The 19,323-nt window shown below is 23.2% G+C and overlaps 9 protein-coding genes across 9 annotated transcripts; 7 read left to right on the plus strand and 2 right to left on the minus strand.

The window, feature by feature from the left end:
* Positions 1-904: 904 nt before the first annotated feature.
* On the plus strand, positions 905-2,077 carry PVVCY_1403230 (conserved Plasmodium protein, unknown function; the record flags this gene model as incomplete). Its single annotated transcript, XM_008624706.2, has 6 exons — positions 905-1,127; positions 1,267-1,422; positions 1,533-1,555; positions 1,661-1,750; positions 1,842-1,879; positions 2,047-2,077. The coding sequence occupies 6 exons, from the start codon at positions 905-907 to the stop codon at positions 2,075-2,077; spliced, it is 561 nt and encodes a 186-aa protein (XP_008622928.2).
* Positions 2,078-2,376: 299 nt separating this feature from the next.
* Positions 2,377-3,333, minus strand: PVVCY_1403240 (adrenodoxin-type ferredoxin, putative; the record flags this gene model as incomplete). Its single annotated transcript, XM_008624705.1, has 5 exons — positions 2,377-2,491; positions 2,643-2,772; positions 2,870-2,973; positions 3,100-3,217; positions 3,324-3,333. 5 exons carry the CDS (start codon positions 3,331-3,333, stop codon positions 2,377-2,379), a joined length of 477 nt encoding a protein of 158 aa, XP_008622927.1.
* Positions 3,334-4,418: 1,085 nt separating this feature from the next.
* PVVCY_1403250 (conserved Plasmodium protein, unknown function) lies at positions 4,419-4,883 on the plus strand (the record flags this gene model as incomplete). The annotated part of the gene is made up of 1 exon (XM_008624704.1): positions 4,419-4,883. The coding sequence occupies one exon, from the start codon at positions 4,419-4,421 to the stop codon at positions 4,881-4,883; it is 465 nt and encodes a 154-aa protein (XP_008622926.1).
* Positions 4,884-6,050: 1,167 nt separating this feature from the next.
* Positions 6,051-6,890, plus strand: PVVCY_1403260 (conserved Plasmodium protein, unknown function; the record flags this gene model as incomplete). Its single annotated transcript, XM_008624703.1, has 3 exons — positions 6,051-6,179; positions 6,374-6,424; positions 6,741-6,890. 3 exons carry the CDS (start codon positions 6,051-6,053, stop codon positions 6,888-6,890), a joined length of 330 nt encoding a protein of 109 aa, XP_008622925.1.
* A 1,685-nt stretch (positions 6,891-8,575) lies between these two features.
* PVVCY_1403270 (conserved Plasmodium protein, unknown function) lies at positions 8,576-9,812 on the plus strand (the record flags this gene model as incomplete). Its single annotated transcript, XM_008624702.1, has 5 exons — positions 8,576-8,752; positions 8,909-9,022; positions 9,111-9,314; positions 9,427-9,585; positions 9,729-9,812. 5 exons carry the CDS (start codon positions 8,576-8,578, stop codon positions 9,810-9,812), a joined length of 738 nt encoding a protein of 245 aa, XP_008622924.1.
* A 1,168-nt stretch (positions 9,813-10,980) lies between these two features.
* On the plus strand, positions 10,981-11,628 carry PVVCY_1403280 (thioredoxin peroxidase 2, putative; the record flags this gene model as incomplete). The annotated part of the gene is made up of 1 exon (XM_008624701.1): positions 10,981-11,628. One exon carries the CDS (start codon positions 10,981-10,983, stop codon positions 11,626-11,628), a length of 648 nt encoding a protein of 215 aa, XP_008622923.1.
* Positions 11,629-13,087: 1,459 nt separating this feature from the next.
* PVVCY_1403290 (conserved Plasmodium protein, unknown function) lies at positions 13,088-15,912 on the plus strand (the record flags this gene model as incomplete). The annotated part of the gene is made up of 2 exons (XM_037634876.1): positions 13,088-15,606; positions 15,816-15,912. 2 exons carry the CDS (start codon positions 13,088-13,090, stop codon positions 15,910-15,912), a joined length of 2,616 nt encoding a protein of 871 aa, XP_037490917.1.
* Positions 15,913-16,970: 1,058 nt separating this feature from the next.
* On the plus strand, positions 16,971-17,828 carry PVVCY_1403300 (peptidyl-prolyl cis-trans isomerase, putative; the record flags this gene model as incomplete). The annotated part of the gene is made up of 1 exon (XM_008624699.1): positions 16,971-17,828. One exon carries the CDS (start codon positions 16,971-16,973, stop codon positions 17,826-17,828), a length of 858 nt encoding a protein of 285 aa, XP_008622921.1.
* Positions 17,829-18,383: 555 nt separating this feature from the next.
* PVVCY_1403310 (10 kDa chaperonin, putative) lies at positions 18,384-19,060 on the minus strand (the record flags this gene model as incomplete). Its single annotated transcript, XM_008624698.2, has 3 exons — positions 18,384-18,560; positions 18,672-18,803; positions 19,058-19,060. 3 exons carry the CDS (start codon positions 19,058-19,060, stop codon positions 18,384-18,386), a joined length of 312 nt encoding a protein of 103 aa, XP_008622920.2.
* Positions 19,061-19,323: the final 263 nt, after the last annotated feature.

The following is a 19,323-nucleotide window of genomic DNA, read 5'->3' on the forward strand; positions in this document are numbered from 1 at the left end:
ACTAAAATACTTAGTGTATTTTCTCATCGCATAGCCCATAAGCAAACTACCAAAATCTGTTTACATTATTATTGTACATGTTTGATAATAATTTTTGTTATATTATACTCACAAATTAAAAAAATATTAAATTGAAAGGAAACACAATTGTGAGGAATCTTAAATTTTATGTACCATCATTAAATGGGTATATGCACATATATATATAACTTATTTTTTACTTTCCAAAACATGATTAATAGATCGAACGCTACACATATATGAGTATTTTACCCACAATGTTAAACTTATAAGCTTATTGTCTAAAAATGTACAACACCAAAAAGATTAAATAATGGAGATGAATGTTTTTTTTGGTCTGCCTTCAATATATTTAACAAAATTAAGTACAATTACACATTATTATGCATGATGGATATTATAATTGTTAACGATAATATTAGATATTACAAATAAAATCTTATGGCATCATATATATTAATTAAGTATATATATAATACATAAATTAAACACGCCTCTTTATTATTATATGAATGTGTAGATACACCTGTATAATATTTTAAGGCATTTTAATTTTTAAGCTATGGCAAATTGTATTGTTTCTGATAAAATACATATATATTAACCTTAGTATATGATATGGGCTTTGGTCAATTTATATCATTATAAAAATCAACATACGCAATAAATAGATAAAATTCCTTGTTTTTGTATTTTGAAAATATATATTATTCTGAAATATATTTTCTTAGATTTTGTTACTCTATGTTAGCATATTGATATCAACGTGTATGTATACATACATATGCATACTAATAGTATGAGATAATATAAAGGTGTGAATTCTTTGTTCTGTCTATATAAAATATATATTTTTTGTTATAAATTGTTTATCCATGTCAAAATGATTAGAATAAAAATTATTCTTCTGTTTATATTTCCCTACTTATTTCTTAATATAAGTGGTTCTGTCAAAATTCTAAATAATGATGCTTTATATAACTGTTCTAGTGTATTATGCTCATATGATAAATTGTCAAATATTCATGAAAACTCAAAGGCTATATTAACAGAATTAGAAAATCTATTATTCGATGTGCGTGATGAAAAAAGCGTACACCAATCAGGTTTATTAAAAAAATAATTAAAATTGTCTAAAAATGAGAAACAATTTTATAAAAAAATTATAAAGCATGCAAATGTATATTCATTATAATAATTATAAAATCCATTTTTATGCATAAACTATCATTATTTTATTGGCAGAAAATGAATACAATAAGAGACTAGATCTTGAAATAAAATTCCCAGATAAGAAAGATTATGATAATTCGTTATATTTATCATCAGATCAAGATTATGAGAATGAAATGAATTACATGAACCCTGTACCTTATATAATTATTAATAGCTTGGACTCAGGTTTTTTATTTTTATTTTCTAAATAAATTAAGAATCCATTCTATTCCTTCTATAACTATCTTTTTTTTTTTTTTTTTTTTCATTTTTTTGGAAAAATTGGACCTATCTAGATGATTTGAAAAGATCTATACTAGTAAAAAAAAAAGAGAACACAATAAAAAATTATGACCCAATTTTTATGCAAAATTTTGTCCACCTTTTTAAACAAAATTTATATTTTATTTCATTTTTTTTTAAGAATGATGATATAAATGAATTAGACAATTTAGAGGAAAGATCTTTGGCAAATGACGAGGAAATCGATCTCGCCTTTTCTAAAATTCTTCAAGTATAAAATTAACAAAATTTAAATATTTTTCAGTTTTACATTACTAGACAAACTATAGATACATGACATATTTTTTGTTATTTTCCATAAGCTCAAGGAACAACAAAATCGTCCCCAAAAGGAAAAGAAGTAATAACAATAAATATAAAATATATAAAAATTGGAATAATTGAATAGAACCTTTAATATTTCACATATTTATTTCCATTTTTTGACCCAAAGAAAAATTGTCATCTTCTCACATTAAACCCTTTTTATTTTTTTATTTTTTTTAAAATAATAATTTTACATTAAAGCAAATTTAGTTTAAAGAAGTTTCTAAGATAAAAAATTTTACATTATTACCAATAAATTTGAAGAAAGATATGGAAAAAATGTTTTATTATATTTTTAAAAAATGATATGTTTATATAAATATATGTGCACATGCAAACTTATAGAGATACATATATAATTTCATATATTTCAAATTGTGTTTTGTGTATCATTTTTGTCAATTTTTTGTTTTAACTTTTATAAATAAACAGACGCACATTATGGCTCAATAATTAAAACACAATAAATGTGTATGCGCATATGTTATTTATTTTCAGAAACAATTCTTAAAAACAATAATAAAAAACAAATTAATGTGGTGTAGGAACATGACCATCTACATAAAAATTGCGAGTCATCGGTGGGAGTTGTACTTTTATTCCATCTAATTCTTTAGTAAGTTTAACTTGACAACCTAATCTAGAACTATAAAAAAAATGAATCCATATATATATGGCTATTGTATAATATTCCAGCTTGTTCATCAAAACAAAAATAAAATGTACCAGCATAGCAAGCATATAAACATACTTATATATGTTGAAAAAAATCAATTTCATATAATATGAAATATTACGTTTCAGTTATACACGGAGCTAATTCTAGCATGTCAAGCTCATTATCTTGGGCTTCTGGTAAAAGTTCATAAAATTGCTTATCAATTATTACATGGCAAGTTGAACATGCGCAAAAACCTTCACAGGCGCCTTTGTAGAGGAAAGAAAAAAAGTTAATAAATTATGAGTAGGGGGTATATTTGTGTGCATATTTGTAGACAATGTGAGTAATAGCTATATATTATACCTTCTATATTAATATTATTTTCATGGGCGACCTTTAATATGCTATCTCCTACTTTTGCTTTGACTGTTGTCTCATGGTTGTCATGATTTAAAAATGTCACATTACTTAAAAAAATATAAAATGAATAAATAATTTGTATAAATAATATTGTAAACAAATTAAAGAAAAGCACGACAAAATATGATATACACATATGCACATGTTTGTATTTTTTTCGTTCGATTATTTACATTTCATCAGAATTTTGGGTTGTAAAATTTTTTATAAAATTCAAATATATATAATTATTTTTGGACTTGCTCGGTAAAACCCTTTTAAATATATTGTTCCTGATGGGGAAGCTAAATCCTACACAAATAAAAATATAAGTTTGTTAACAACATCATTTGTGAATATATTGTACATATATACGTATGGGGTGTCTCTTTTTTTTTATCATATATAAGATTCTTACTGGAAATCATTTTTTTTCCCCTCCTTCATTTAAATTTATGGAACCTTTTAACGTAATTATTCATGTATAACCATATTTATTTTTGCGCATAAGCTAATTTCCCTCTTTCTATATGTATATTTACTCATTGGCTTGTTATATTTCTTTATTATACATTTTATATGTTACATACACCGAAATTAATATGAGAATTGTACTTATAGATAAAATTTATATTTTCAAAAAAGTTACAAATATTTGTAATGCAAAATTTTCGGAATATGTTGGAGGAAAATAAAATAATAAACAAGTAAAAAATATGTAGTTACTGAAAAATTAGTTATTTATCAGTTAAAATAAATATAATAATATATTTGGCCGTCTTCGTATATTTATAAGTGTAATATATACATAATAAGAACACTAAAATAAGTATATATATTGTGAAAATCGTCAAATATATTTCAGAGGTCACCTTCTTTTTCCCTTCAAATTTTACACTTAACAAACCTTTATAATATATATTAAAATTTTAATTCTTAGTATAGAAATGATGTAAATTTTTTATATTTATTATAATTTATCTGTTTTTTTTAATCATGCCTTTTTTTATTTTTTTCTCCTTTTAATATTTATATATACACGCATGTATATATTTTGGGAATGTTGATGGCTTATACTCATCGCCTACTAAAAATATTTTATATTTTTTTATAGCTTATTTGTGAAACTAAGAAAAAATTCACTCTTTTTGTTAACAATATAAATAAAATTATATATTAAAATATAATACAAAATTTATATCATTAATATAAAAACAACACATTGATCACAGATCTATAGCTATAAGAATTAATAAAAGATAGGGATATTTCTTTAGTGAAATCAAATATTTCATATAGAAAAAATGCATATATCTATATATTTATAATATGAATATATTTATAGATTAATAAGTCAATTTTAAGGCGATAATTTATATTTTGTAATTTTTTGAAAATATCATGTTGTTACCTAATCTGAACGAAAAAAAAACGACCAAATAAATAAAATACAAAAGCTAACTAGTGGCAAGTAATAGCTTAACAAACTGACAAAACAACAAGCGAAGAAAAAATGATAGGAAAAATATTTGATAATGCTTTTCGAATACGTACGTATAATAGATTTGTTTGCTTTCTAATCGGTGGGGCATTCACATATAGTTTTACAAATCCAGACATTGATACTGTTTATGAATTTTTTCCAATTTTTAAGCAAAATAAATATGCATATTTAACATTTTTAGATGTTAATAAAAAGCATGATACTATATTCGAAGACAAACTCAAGGATCTTTGCAGGTTTTATCAAAAGCAACCTGGTTATTTATACACAAAAATAATTAAAAGAAAAAATGCCATAAATGATTTAAATCGATATATTATAGTTTCTACTTGGTTAAAGAGTGAAAACTATTTATTAGCTTGTGATAGAATATATGGACAAATGCTAATTAAAAATATTCAAGATTTTACTAATTATGATTCATACCTATATAAAATAGTTGTTGATGATTCAGATTATTTGCCTCCTTTATAGAAGGCTCAATGCTTAAGTTAGTATATAAATGTTATAACTGTTATTACTACTTTTGTAGTTATTTTTTTGTTTAGATTGTTTTTACACCAATACATGTGTAGGATATTGCTTATAAATATATAACACGAGTAATAATTTTATTCAATTGTTTAACATATGTTTATTAGTTAATTTATAATAATACATATATTAAATTTATCATGATGAACATTCTTCATAAGGTGAATGTATTTCCCCTAATTTTGTGTATATAAGAATGCCTTTTCTATTTTTACCATATTTTTATTTATTTCTGTATAATCTACGTTTAACGCTTTTTCATATATATTATTTATTTTATATATGTTTTTAAATCATTTATCAATTCATATTTGTTTTGTTTATTTATTTCCATGCAAAATATCATACACACATAATCACATGTGTGTGTATCAGCCACATATATGTATAGATATATGTATGTATGGCTACTTGAAAATATTTATATTATGAGTAGTGACAAATACGCCGCTACTTTAAACAATTTCCAAAGTCTTAAAAACTTTTTAATGCAAAATGCGTAATTAATCTATGCTTTATTTATTCTAATTTTTTTGTATAAGCAACTGTGGGAATATATAATAATTTCAATAATATTTCCAACTAATTTTAATTATTGGGGATTAAAACTGGAAAAAAGAAATTGACATTGTTTTAAATATATATAATGATTTATTAATTTTCATTTATTTTGGTATTTTCCAACTACTAATACCAATTTACACAACGGTATGTACACTAATTTATTTGAGGAAAAATTTTTATATGCATATATGAGTATGTTTATATCTACAAATCTGTGTATACACAATAAATGAAATATTAAAAAAAAAATGAAAAAAAAAAACAAGGTATACAAATGGACAATTTATATTTGGAATTCCATTCCAATTATACGAAACGATTAAGACACTCTATTTTCTGATAATACACATTTTAAAATTTATTTCTTTAACTAATTGTTATTATCAATATTTTAAGAACTGCTATAGATATTATTATATCACCATTGATTAGATTTTTACACACATTATTGCAAATTAAAAATTATATAGAAATAATTAGTAGAGTGAAAATTATACCGAATGTATATTTTTATATTAATATTCTGACTATAAGATAATAAAAATGAGAATACGATTCATCATATTTATTTCAATTTTATTACTATGTGTAAAGCGGGCATTTTCAATCAAAGGATTACAAAAACTTAATGAGATAAATGGAATACAAAAAGTTTTAAAGCCATCCAATCAGGTACACCACTTATCGTTCACTATACATAAATGAATGTTTGTGTTTTTCAAACAATATATTATAAACTTGCTAGTTTATTCCTTTTATTTTCATTATCACTAACACTTATACATTAGTGTTGTTTTACTATGGATATTATAATATTTACATTTAACTAATTTTTTATTATATTTTTTTCCTATTTGCATTTAAAGACGAGTTTCCATGAAATGCAGTCACGAAGCAAATCTGATCAAAATAACAACGTAAATGAAATTCTTTTATTATAATATTTTTTTCGTGAATTGTTATTTTTGATTTATATATGATTTATCTTTTTGATGGTTTATCCTTTTTTATATTTTCTTAAAATATTTTCATTAATACTTCATTAATACTTCACTAATTTGATGGATCCATAATTATGTATATGCTCACATTCTTATAATCCTATGAATTGTGTGCAAAATTGAAATATAAGATTCCATCAAAAAAAGAATATGAATGTATCAAAATATGAGATATATAACTAGTTAGAAAGGCCATAATAAATTATTTTATTTTTTTAATATTTTATTTCAGTTAAATGTAAATGTAGGAGATTGGACCATACACATAGCTTATAAAAACCCAAAAAGTAATAAAGAGAAAATAAAAAACTTTTTGATATACTCAATGACATTTCCATATGCTGAACTTGATGAATTCAAGGAATATTTATTTGAGGAATAGGTGATCCACCAAATAAGTATGCGTGCATATATTATTAAGGGTGGTAGTAAATTACAAAGTGCTTATGTTTTGGTGCACCAATTGAATTATTGCCATTATTACAGCATTTTTTTCGATTTCTTATATTTTTAAGATCGTAATAAACTCGTGCAAATATGCAACCATAACGTCTATTCCATATACATGATAACATTTTCGTATGCATTCAAGAAGCGTTTTTTTATCTCATAGAACATTTAATTTTATTTAATTATTCAATCTATACTTATCTTATTTATATGTATTCATGCTTGTATGCATATTTTTCTATAGTATTAACACGTTAAACATAATACAAGCATTATAAGCGCGCTCCATGCTGTTAGGCAAAAAATAGAATTTATATTTTATACTTTCCTATGGATTATATTAATCCATTTAATTTGTATACAAAAAAGGTAACCTATATTATGAATGCAAAGTGTTGTACCATCACATTTTTTACCTCAAAGTATATTTCGCGTTTTAAATTACTTCCATATATATGCGGAAAATAAAAGACTACATTTATATATCACACAATTTTAATGTATGCTTTATTATCATCATAAACTATATCGCTATATAAAGGTAGCACAAAAAAATGAATATACGATTTTATTATTTTTAATCTTTTTCCTAATGTATATGTAATATTATTTAAACTAGCAACATTAAAAAGAGAATCATATCAAAAAAATATATTATCATACGATAAATTCATTTCATATTCTATATTTTTTATATTATATTATTATTTTCCTTCATTTTTATCTAATACAAATATGTAATTTAAACAAAAAGAATAATACAATTTTTTAACATCAACCGCTAATTTATCATCATTAATAAAATAAAATAATACCAACGTAATAATATTATAATTAATAATAATCCAAACTAACCTATCATTCTCAACACATGTATAAATATGTATTATTATATAGCTCTAAAATGCCATTTAAAAAATGTTTATTACGAAAAAAATTGTTCTTTTCATGATTATATTTTTATACGTTGTTATTAAATCGTATTAATGTTAATAATCTTTCATACAGCATAAGAACCGCATACGCTAGCATTATACACATATGCGTAGAATATACATATATTTAATGTATGTATCAAAAATGGGAATTTTTTGAATATAAAAAAATAAAATAAAAATAATTATAATATTAGTATTTCTGATTTTTATGCAGCTATATTTACAAAAAAATGAAAAATAGAATAAAAAATAAAATAATTATTTTTTAAAGAAAATGCATTTTTAAGGATATTCAAAAAACAGTCATCAAATTTCATTATTATTTTTATTAATCCATATAAAAAATCCATGTACATATTAATATATATTTTTGTGTTTAGCATGTAAACATAAATAAAAATAGCGAAATAAAAGTGATATATACGGAATTATATTATTGAAAAAATAATTCATTATTTTGAAAGATTATTCTGTACATGAAATATATTGTATTGTGCATATATGCATTAGTATGAATAACATATTATGCTAAAATATTTTGATAACTGTCATTATCGAATTATTTTATGTGTATACACTTCATCACATTTATATTATTACTAATATAAACAACGCATATTATAAATACGCATAAATTTTATACAAAAATTATTTATTTTTATTAATGTAATACTTCAAAATGGATATGGAAATAAAGGATTTTGATAAATTATCAGGATTCCGAATCCAATTCACAAAAGACTTGGTTTTTAAAGGAAGTATAAGTGCAGTAGTTGGAATGATACTTGGCATTATATGCTCTTTGATAGTTAATTGCACTTTAGTTGAAGTATCCTTATCAAGATTTTTCTCTATGGTACGTTTCACATATATATATGGTAACTGTGTATACTCCAGTATACCGATTTATCAGCAAATACAAATATATAATCCACATTTCCCCCGAATTGCATCGTTATTTAAGTTTTTAATTTTCAATTTGACATTTTTTGATACTTTATTTCCTTTGCAGTATTTTGGAATATTATTTATTGTTGTCGGAATTATAATTTTTTGGAGATTGAATGCAAATGAAATAGACGAAGCGGAAAACAGAAAAAATCAACTAATGATTCTAGCAGGATTGGTACTAAAATTCTCAGACATAATATATATATAATATATACATGCATAAATAACATGCATATATGGCTTTGCTATCTTTGACTTTATAGATAATATTTTCTGGAGTATTATGTTTATTCTTTGATCGCTCTTGGCTATTTTCTCTTTCCCCAATATCCAAAGTTCCTATTTACTGCGTCCTGGGAATTAGTATTGCCTTTGCCTTAACATTTAGCTTAATAGATTTGATAAATTATCTAATAGGATTTATACAAGGATCAATAACTAGACCACTTATTGAATCTGCTGCACAGGTATTATATATGATACAATTTGAAAATAAATATAATTATATGCTTGTCTTTGAGCATATATTCCTTTTTAACAACTAAACCTATATGCTTATTTTCTTAAATCATTTTTTAGGTATACATGATATTATTATTTACAATTACCATGGGAGGAATATTTGGATTTATTTTTGGCCTATTGGATGTAGAAGATGAATCATCTCATCATATTCGTTTGGCATTAATGAAGGCTGAAAATTGTTGTTTCCCTCTAGGCGCTATTTTGGGAGGATTAGTAAGCATAACTGATATGAAATTTTATACATAAAATATATTTCTTTGAACAATTAATAGAACTGAATAGCAATCATTTAGTTAAAAAAAAATCTACTTAACTTTTCTCATTCTTTTATTTTTTCTTTGCTTAATTTTATTTAGGCTGGTTTTGGAAATGAAGTTTTTAGACAACAAACCGAAGCATATAAATTAGAAAATATCACTGAATTTGATGATGAAGTGTAAATATTAGGCTTTTATTATTCCCCTTTTACTACCTTTATTATATGAACAAAATTATGAAGTAGTAATTTACTTCAATGTGCTTTAGATAATTAGAGAAACATAATAGAATAATCAAATTTGATTGTGACATATATTTTTTATCACATTGCATGATGCTTATATAATTTATTTTGATTTTTTTGTGTCTATTTATATACTTATTTGTTTTTGTTGTATTTTTTGTTTTCATTTCATTAAGCTGCATTTTAATTTTCCATTTTCATCTAATATACTATTTTATTTTATTATATATATATATATAATAATAATAATAATAAAAAGTGTACACAGTAAAAACTAAATTAAATCAATATATAAATAAAACATATAAAGTAATCAAATGCTGCTTTATTTTGTTTAATCAATATTTTATCCCCCCCAAAGGACTAATCCTTATAATCCTACACTAATAGAGCTTAAATTAACATTTATTGCGCAAACAAAGTTGTAAACCAGACCATTCTCCATATTTTTATTTTTTAATATTTTATTTCTAACTGTGTAATACCTTATATTGTCGAAAATAAAAACTAATGAATAAAATTTTCTTAAAAAAAAGGAGAAATATAACAATAAGGTGCCCCATGCATACTGTAAATATATATATGTATCTTTTTTTTAATCCTAGTGAGAATTATATTGTTTCGAAAACCTTTTCTTCACTCCACACACAAAAGCTACAAATGGATTTATTTAACACAAGTTAAAAAACTGACATTGCAAATATATGTATAATACTATTTTTTTTATATTTCATTTATTATAATTTTTTTAATATTTTATTTTTACTAATATTATATTAAGGTAATATATAAGCATATTTACCCTTTTTTAAACATAATAAATTCCATTCATCCTATATATTTCTCTCACTTGTTTATTCTTGTATGTATATAACATTAACACATTTTTTTTTATTTAAAAGAATAAACCAAAATTAAAGTACCATTTTTTATTATCCTATTGGTTATTTAATTTTACACTATTTAGACTATTTGGTTTAAAATTATATGAATATATTTATTTATATTTTTTATCTTTTTCCTGCCTAATCTCCACTTACAGTATTATTTTCACATTGTGAATATATGCTGCTATACTATCATATATACATTTTTTTTTGAAAAAAATGCGAGTTTTAAACAGTTTATTCAATAACGTATATAGAAGATCAGTGAGATCGTTTTCTCATGTTACTCAGAAGGCTCATGATTTTACAGCACAAGGGATAAATAAAAATAATGAAATCATAAATGTTCAATTATCATCCTATATAGGTAAAAAATATTGTTGTTTATTTTTTTACCCTTTAAACTATACATTTGTTTGCCCAACAGAAGTAATAGAATTTAATAAGCATGTAAAATCATTTGAAGAAAAAAATGTAGAACTATTAGGAATATCTGTAGATTCAGTTTATAGTCATATGGCATGGAAAAATATGCCTATTGAAAAAGGTGGTATAGGGAATATTAATTTTACATTAGTATCAGATATAAGCAAAGAAATTTCCAAAAATTATAATGTCCTATATAATGACTCCTTTGCCTTAAGAGGTTTATTTATAATAGATTTAGAAGGAAAAATTAGGCATAAAACTGTTAACGATTTATCAATAGGCAGAAACGTTAATGAAGTTTTAAGAGTCATAGATTCAATAATTCATGTTGATACAAGTGGGAATGTTTGTCCAATCAATTGGAAAAAAGGAGAAAAATCTTTCAAACCAACTAATGAGGCCTTACTTGATTATTTAAATACTGAATACAAAAAGTAAAACAATATATCAAGTAAATAAATGTAATGATAAAGGCTATGATACCCACTTATATTAATTTTCATATCAATCAAATACTTGAAAATAGTGAAAAGGCGCTAATTATATTGCATAAGAATAAATTGGAGTATATTTTTGAGAAAAAAATATACATATGCATCCGTTTATGTTTGTATATATTCGATTTATTTTAGTTTCTTTTTCGTTTTTTTTTTTATTTTTATAACACATTTGATCATACACATTATAATATTATTTTAACATTTTCTCTAAAGAAATTTCCATTAAAAAAATGGCATTCTCCCATAAACATTTTTTTGAATAAATTAAATAAATGTATATATTTAAAATACGAAAAGGGTGAATCAACAACATTGTAGTTAAGGTGTAAATTCATTGAATGATGGATTTGAAAAACACCTATATTATAGTGTGCAAAAGATTTTGTACGCGCGTATATAATACACAAGCATATGCTTAAACTTATCTAATGAATAAATACATATAAATATATGAGTTATATATTATATTCATATACATACACTAAAATATATTATAATACTAAATTATAATATTTTATTTTTTCAGAAATATAAAAAAAAGTAACCCCTGTGTGTAAAAAATAAATATTAATTCTTTCAATCCTATGAGTGTTCATGAAATATTTTTAGGCATGTATAAACGTCTTCGAAGTGTGTAATGAATTATTATTTTTTTTTCTTAAAATAAAAAATCGTAAATTATATAGTTCGAAAAAAAAAAAGCGTTCTATAAAAATTTTATGCGAATAAGAATGCGTAAAATAGGAATGATGAAAGATAAATCGCAAAATGAATAATAGGAAAAATAATTACATAAATAATAAAATTCTTCAACGCTCAATTGGAGAGTTAAATCAAAATAAATAGCTGATAAGCAAATAAATTATAAATATATTGAGAGTGTGAAAGGCGGGGGAGGGCTAGAGAAAAGAAGCATTTTTGATGAGTATGTGATTTGTTTCTTTTGTACCGAATGGCCCTTTTCATCCTTCACAATTTTTACTCATTTTTTAATAGTTTTGTCAAAAAAAAAAGAAAATTTTTATAGAAATTTTTTTATATAATTTGTAACACTGTGAAAAATATAACATTATAAGCATTTTTTGAATAGTCCTATATTATTTATAAACTTGCATAGTTCATAAAAGCAAAGTATATGTGTAAATATAAAACGAAATATAACACAAGTGTGTAGCAATATATTGGTATTAAATAGGCAAAGCATATTCATTAATGTTTTTTTTGAGAATAAATCAAATGTAAAGATATAACGGGAGAAGAGAGCAAAAGGAAAAAGTTAAAAAAGGGAGAAAATGTATATCCTAGTACTAGACATAACATTATAAATAATACTAATATAGGCATATAAATAATAAAAATAATTTAGCTAGTACTGTTGTAATATCTTTCTGATAAATATGACCATAAATACAGGTAATAATAAACGTAACGCAAAAGACAACAAAAATGAACCTAAAAATAAACCAAAGGGAAGAAAGGGGAATAGTGACAATGAAGCAAATTATAATATTGAGCCCCATGAAAATGAAGATAGTTCTTTAATACAAGTATTACATAGTTATGAAGATTTTCAAAATAATAATATGAACTATGGAAAATTAAACCCTTGTAAAACTAGAGAGACAAAATTTGGAAAATTTCGAAAAACTTTAATAAAAGTATTTTCATTAAGTGATTTAAATGGAAATGAATCAGATAAAGGTTATTTTAATAGAAACAGAAATGGTTCTAATAATGCTGTGCTAACTAGCCGGATGGAAATGTGGAATAAAATAGAAAGTAATAATGATCCAATGTATGATTTAAAAATTGAAAGTTCCCATAATAAGTCTTTTGTAAATATTATAGCTAATTATATTAGTATGCTTTTAAATGATATATTAAATGATAAAAAAGGAATAGCACATATGGCTATTTTTATGATTTTTTTGTCTATCCTTATTACTTTTATATCTGGTTTTATTACCATTTTTAACAATGGCACAATCGATTTGGATAGTTGGGTAATTATTCCATCCAAAAATACTTATGATGGTGTGAACAAATTTATGGAATATCTCAAACTAGGAGAGGAAGAAGGCGATAAAGGGACTGCTGGCCAAAATAAAGACACTGACCAAAACAACAAAGCGTGGAAATTTCAAGAATTGTTCGATGGTGTGAAAAATAAAATAAATGAAAGCATTAATATAAATTTTACCAACAAAAATGAGAGTGGTAATATATCTGAAACATATTCCAATATAAAAAATAAACAAAAGGAATTAGAAAATAATTTTAAAAGGATAGAAACTCATTTAAAAACAATGGAATCTAAATTAAAGACATTACAAAATGATATAATTAGCAATACTAGTGATATAGGTTATTTTAAAAATGATTCAAAAAAAGAGGTAGAAAATATCAAAAAGAAATTACAAGATAATTATCAACTATTTCAAAATAAATTTGTAGATTATCTCAAAATTATTGATGATATAAAAATCGATGTTAGTGAAAAAAAAAAAACAATTTTTAATGAGATAGAAAACAAAGTGCACACTAACCAAATAAACATTGAAGAAGATGTTTCTAGTAAAATAGAAAATCAAAAAAATTATTTTCTTGAAAAATTTTCCAAACTGGAAAAACAAATGGAACATATAGAAATAAGCATAGCCAATAAAACGTACTCAAATTTTGAAAATATCGAATTTTCGAAAAATGAGGGTGATGAAAAAAAAGATGTATATATATATGTAGATAAACAAATTGAAGACGGCAAAAATATACCTGATAAAGATAATACAAAAATGGTGGCAGAATATAAAAAGAAACAAATAGAAATAGAAGAAGATGCTATCAGAAATAATTATATATCAAAAAAACTAGCCATATTAGAGGATATAAGAAAAGAGTTAGACATATTAAAAGAAAGAACAGAAACATCAAAAACATTTTTAGATAATATATTTCCAAACCTTGAGCTCAAAATGTTAAAAAATATCGAAAATAAAATAAAATATTATTTAGAAATATATAAAAAAGATATTATAAATGAGCTTACAGAAACAACAGTAATATCTAATGAAGAAAAATATAAAAATATGGCATTAAAGCAGGAAAAATTTCAAAAGGAGTTCTATAAGAAAATCAATATTCAAATTAATTCACAAATAAAAAATATAAAAGAAGACATAAATAGATCTATAGATAACGCTCTCCATAGTAATGAATTCAAAAATAACAAAGAAGTTATTAAAAAATTAAATCAGACTAATTATAGTGCTATTGAAAGCTTACAAGAAAAAGTCGATGAACTATATAATGAATTTATATTAGATTATAATCAAATAGATTGGGCTCTAGAATCATTAGGAGCAAAAATTGTTTATAAAATGACTAGTTATCCATTAAATAAAAACGATTTTATAGAAAAATTCCTAAATCAAATAGTTTCATTTCTACCCTCCGAAGAAATATATGGAATGGTTAAACCAATGGGAAAAGACCCATCAATTATATTAAAACCTTCAAATTTTCCAGGGGATTGTTTTTCTTTTAAAGGAAATACAGGAAAAGTAACTATACATCTTCCAGCTACTATTAATGTTACATCTGTTTCAATACAACATGTTCATGAAAATATAAGTAACAATTCAAATGCAACTCCAAAATATTTTTCTGTTTATGGTGTTGTTGATTTAAATTGGCCTGAAAATTTCGAGGAATCTAATATTGATTATAACGATTTTAAAAATAGTTCCTTATACTCATGTTTACATAAAGAATATGGTATTTTATATCCCAATGAAATTTTAGAAAAATGGCTAAAAGATAACAAAAAACCAAGTGTTATACATATTGGTGATTTTTACTTTGATCGAAAAAAAAGGGTATCTACCTACCAAACCAAACACTGTTTTCCATTTAAACGGTAATATTAAAGAATGCCAAAATGATGAAACAAATCATATATATTTTTTTATCTACCTCTGCTCATAATAATTTACTCACTGTCTTTATGAGTATAAAATATCTACCATATCTATGTATATTTTTATTCAATAAGTATAGAACATATGCATGTATAAATATTTTCATCCTTTTTTGAATTATACTCTTTAATTTTCCATTTTTTTACAGAATTATATTCGAATTTACGGAAAACTATGGCGCCCCATATACTTGCATTTATAGACTTAAAGTGCATGGCCAAAGATGCATAAGAAAGTTCAAGTAAAAATGGAAGACTTTTATAACTTATTTTGATATTTTATTATTCAATTCCTTTTTTTGTCAGTCCAATTTGCTTTTTTCTCATATTCGTTACTTTAAAAATAATGTAATGCTATGGATATTTATATATCCATATACACACATTTATATGCATGTTGTAGCCCCCTTAGGCATCTTTTTAACATATTTTAAGCACTTACCGACACTAGCTTTCTTATCATTTTATTGTCATTTGTGCATATTTATCATAATTTAATTTTTAGTCATATATTTTTTATGTACATTTTTTTTCTTTTATTATTTGCTTTCCTCTTTTTTCATATAAGAAAATTTTCATAAAAATTTGAATTTCATTTATTTTGAAATTTTAATTAAGTGTTATGTTTTATTTGCTGTTATTTTCGTCTACACATAAATATATAATCCTTAAATTATTATTCAAAAATATGTGTATTCATTTAGCTATTCTATTTTTTTTATACTATTAACTTTATTTTTCAATTAATATTTGTTACCTATAATGAAAACCAAAATATATACATTCCAACAGTTGTATGGTCACGCAATTCTCCCTATTTAAATGTTCTTAAAATAATTTCACTATTTTATAAAGCATATCTAAAACAATTATAGCAATTATACTATAGGAACAGCACATGTAAATATATTATAGATTGAAATAAAAAGGTGTTATAGAAACAAATAACGAAATATCCATATATCAAATTATTATATTTCCTTTCTTTGTTTATATATTTTTTCTTAGTATTTTATTTTTTTCCTAATTTGAGAAATTTATTTATGCATAGTTTTTTCAATTTCAAAAATAAAGGTGTAATAAAAAAAAGTAAAATGATATGATGATTATGCAAAAATTATATAATATGAATATAATAAAATATAAATGGAATAGCATAAAAATACGTAAAAAAAAGGAAAAAAATAAAATTTGTATGGTTATTACTCTATGCCCATAGTTTAACTAACTATTTAACTGTTTTCCAAGCTAAACGAATATATAAATTTAATTAGTCACATTCATAAAAAAACTGAATATTTCTAATGCTTAATAAAAGCATAAAAGGAGGTAGAATAATAGGCAATAAATGTTTTAGATGGTGGAATAACTTACACATATCATGGAAATTCGCAATCGGTTTTACAGTTCTTTTTCCACCATTATGGAATTATAATGAAAGAAAAAAGGCAAAAAGCAAACAAGTGTATTATAACAAAGCAATAAGAGATTATGTATTTTTTGATATAGCAGTAGAAAATAAATACATTGGTAGAGTACTTATTGGTTTATATTCAGATCAAGTACCATTATCAGTAGAAAATTTTATACAACTTTCTGAAGGATACAAAGTTAAAGATAAATATATTGGATATAGGAATACATTTATTCATAAAATTTATCCTGGTATTGGATTAATAGGAGGCAATGTATTAAATGATAAAGAAGGTTTAAGTATATATGGAAAGAAATTCCCTGATGAAAATTTTGATATGGAATTTGTACAGGATGGTGATGTTGCTTTATATAATCAAGGCCCTCATAGTAATTCCTCACAATTTATTATAACATTTGCACCTATGCCTATTTTACATAAACATAATGTAGTCATTGGAACTGTCTTGAAAGGTATGGATATTATAAGAACTATTGAAAAGATGGGAACAAAATTAGGAAATCCAATGTATGATATAAAAATTATTAATTGTGGCTTGTATCGAAGTTTAGAAGAAGATGGTCCGCCTTTTTTTAATGTAACAAGTATTCTGGATAAAAATAATCAAAAAATTATATCTAAAAAGGAGTTTGAACACATGTCTGAGCAAGAAAGAAAGGAATTAATGAATAAAACAGCATCCTCTTATAAAGCCCGAGAAAAGAATAAGCTTGGATTGACCAAATAAATTAAGTTCTCCAATAATATTCCATTATATATGTACATTTTTGTATGATAAATAAGCAGATAGCTTGAAACTTATTATGAGAAATAATATTATTTTATATTTTTCCACATTTTTTGGTTGTTTTTATGCATTTGTTTCAGTTAATCTCCATTTATTTTTTCTTAATTTCGTCCTTTAATTTTTTAATAATAAAACCCCTATATCGTTTGATATAACTTAAATGCATTGCTATAAAAATGCACACCCATTTATAAAAGAAAGATTATCTTTTTTGTATTTTCATGTTTATTATATTTAAATAAGCATACACATGTATGTATAATATATTTTATGAATTTTGTTTTTTTTGTTTAAAAAAAAATAAAGCAAAGAATAAAATAAAAATAATATAAAAAAGAAAAAATTGGAATGACAAAACTCAGCAATTCAAAAATAAAATTTACAGTAAAAATAATGATGTATAGTATTGTGAAAAAACAACTTTATTCACATAAAGAAAATATTTACAAAAGAAATACCAAAGTATGCATATATATATGGTAGATTTTTAACACCTCATTGGTCTTTAATAATGCCAATTATATCATCATCTCTATAGACAAAAAATTCTTCGCCATCAATTTTTAATGAGGATCCTCCATATTCTGGTAAAACAACAACATCACCTTCTTTTACACTAGGTGGGATTTTATTTCCGCTGCTTGTTATACGTCCAGGTCCAACTGCCAATACCTGAAAAGTGAAATAACATAAAATTATATATGATCTACTCAAAACTGAACATTTATATTATAATTTTTAAATAAAAAAAAATTATTTATTTTATTTTGGGCAAAGTAATACTTTTCCTGTATATGAAGGCTCAGTTGCACTTTCTGGTAAATATAATCCAGATTTTGTGGTAGTTTTGGGCACTATTTTACTTATTAAAATACGATCCATTAATGGAATGAATTTTTTGGGTATTGAAGAAGCCTGTAAAAAAAACCCATTCATATATTATTAACACATGGACAAATAATCTCAATGCATAATCATTTGATATGTTACCAAATATATTTATGCATTTTTCACATAAGATTCTTACACATTATATTTCATATAATTTTATGATCTACATATATATAAAAACGGTTATATAAATTATCAATATAATTTGTGAATATATACATTAACTATTTATACATAAAATTTGTATATAATATTATCATTATTTAAAAAAAAATTACCATTTTGTATTTCTATATATATATATTAATTGTATACAAATAACTGAATTTTTGTTCTTTCTTTTTTGATATATATATATACTCGAGATTATTTTAAAAATATTCTGTTGTTAATTATGGAAAATATCAACTTCTTTAAAAAAAACAGGATATGCTATTATCTAATAAATGCATATGCCATATGTACTTTTTTACTATAAAAAAAGAGGAGAATATAAAAAATACGACGATATATATTACGCCCTTACATAAAAATGATGTTATAA

Source organism: Plasmodium vinckei (genome assembly GCF_900681995.1).
Source record: "Plasmodium vinckei vinckei genome assembly, chromosome: PVVCY_14".
NCBI lineage: Eukaryota > Apicomplexa > Aconoidasida > Haemosporida > Plasmodiidae > Plasmodium > Plasmodium vinckei.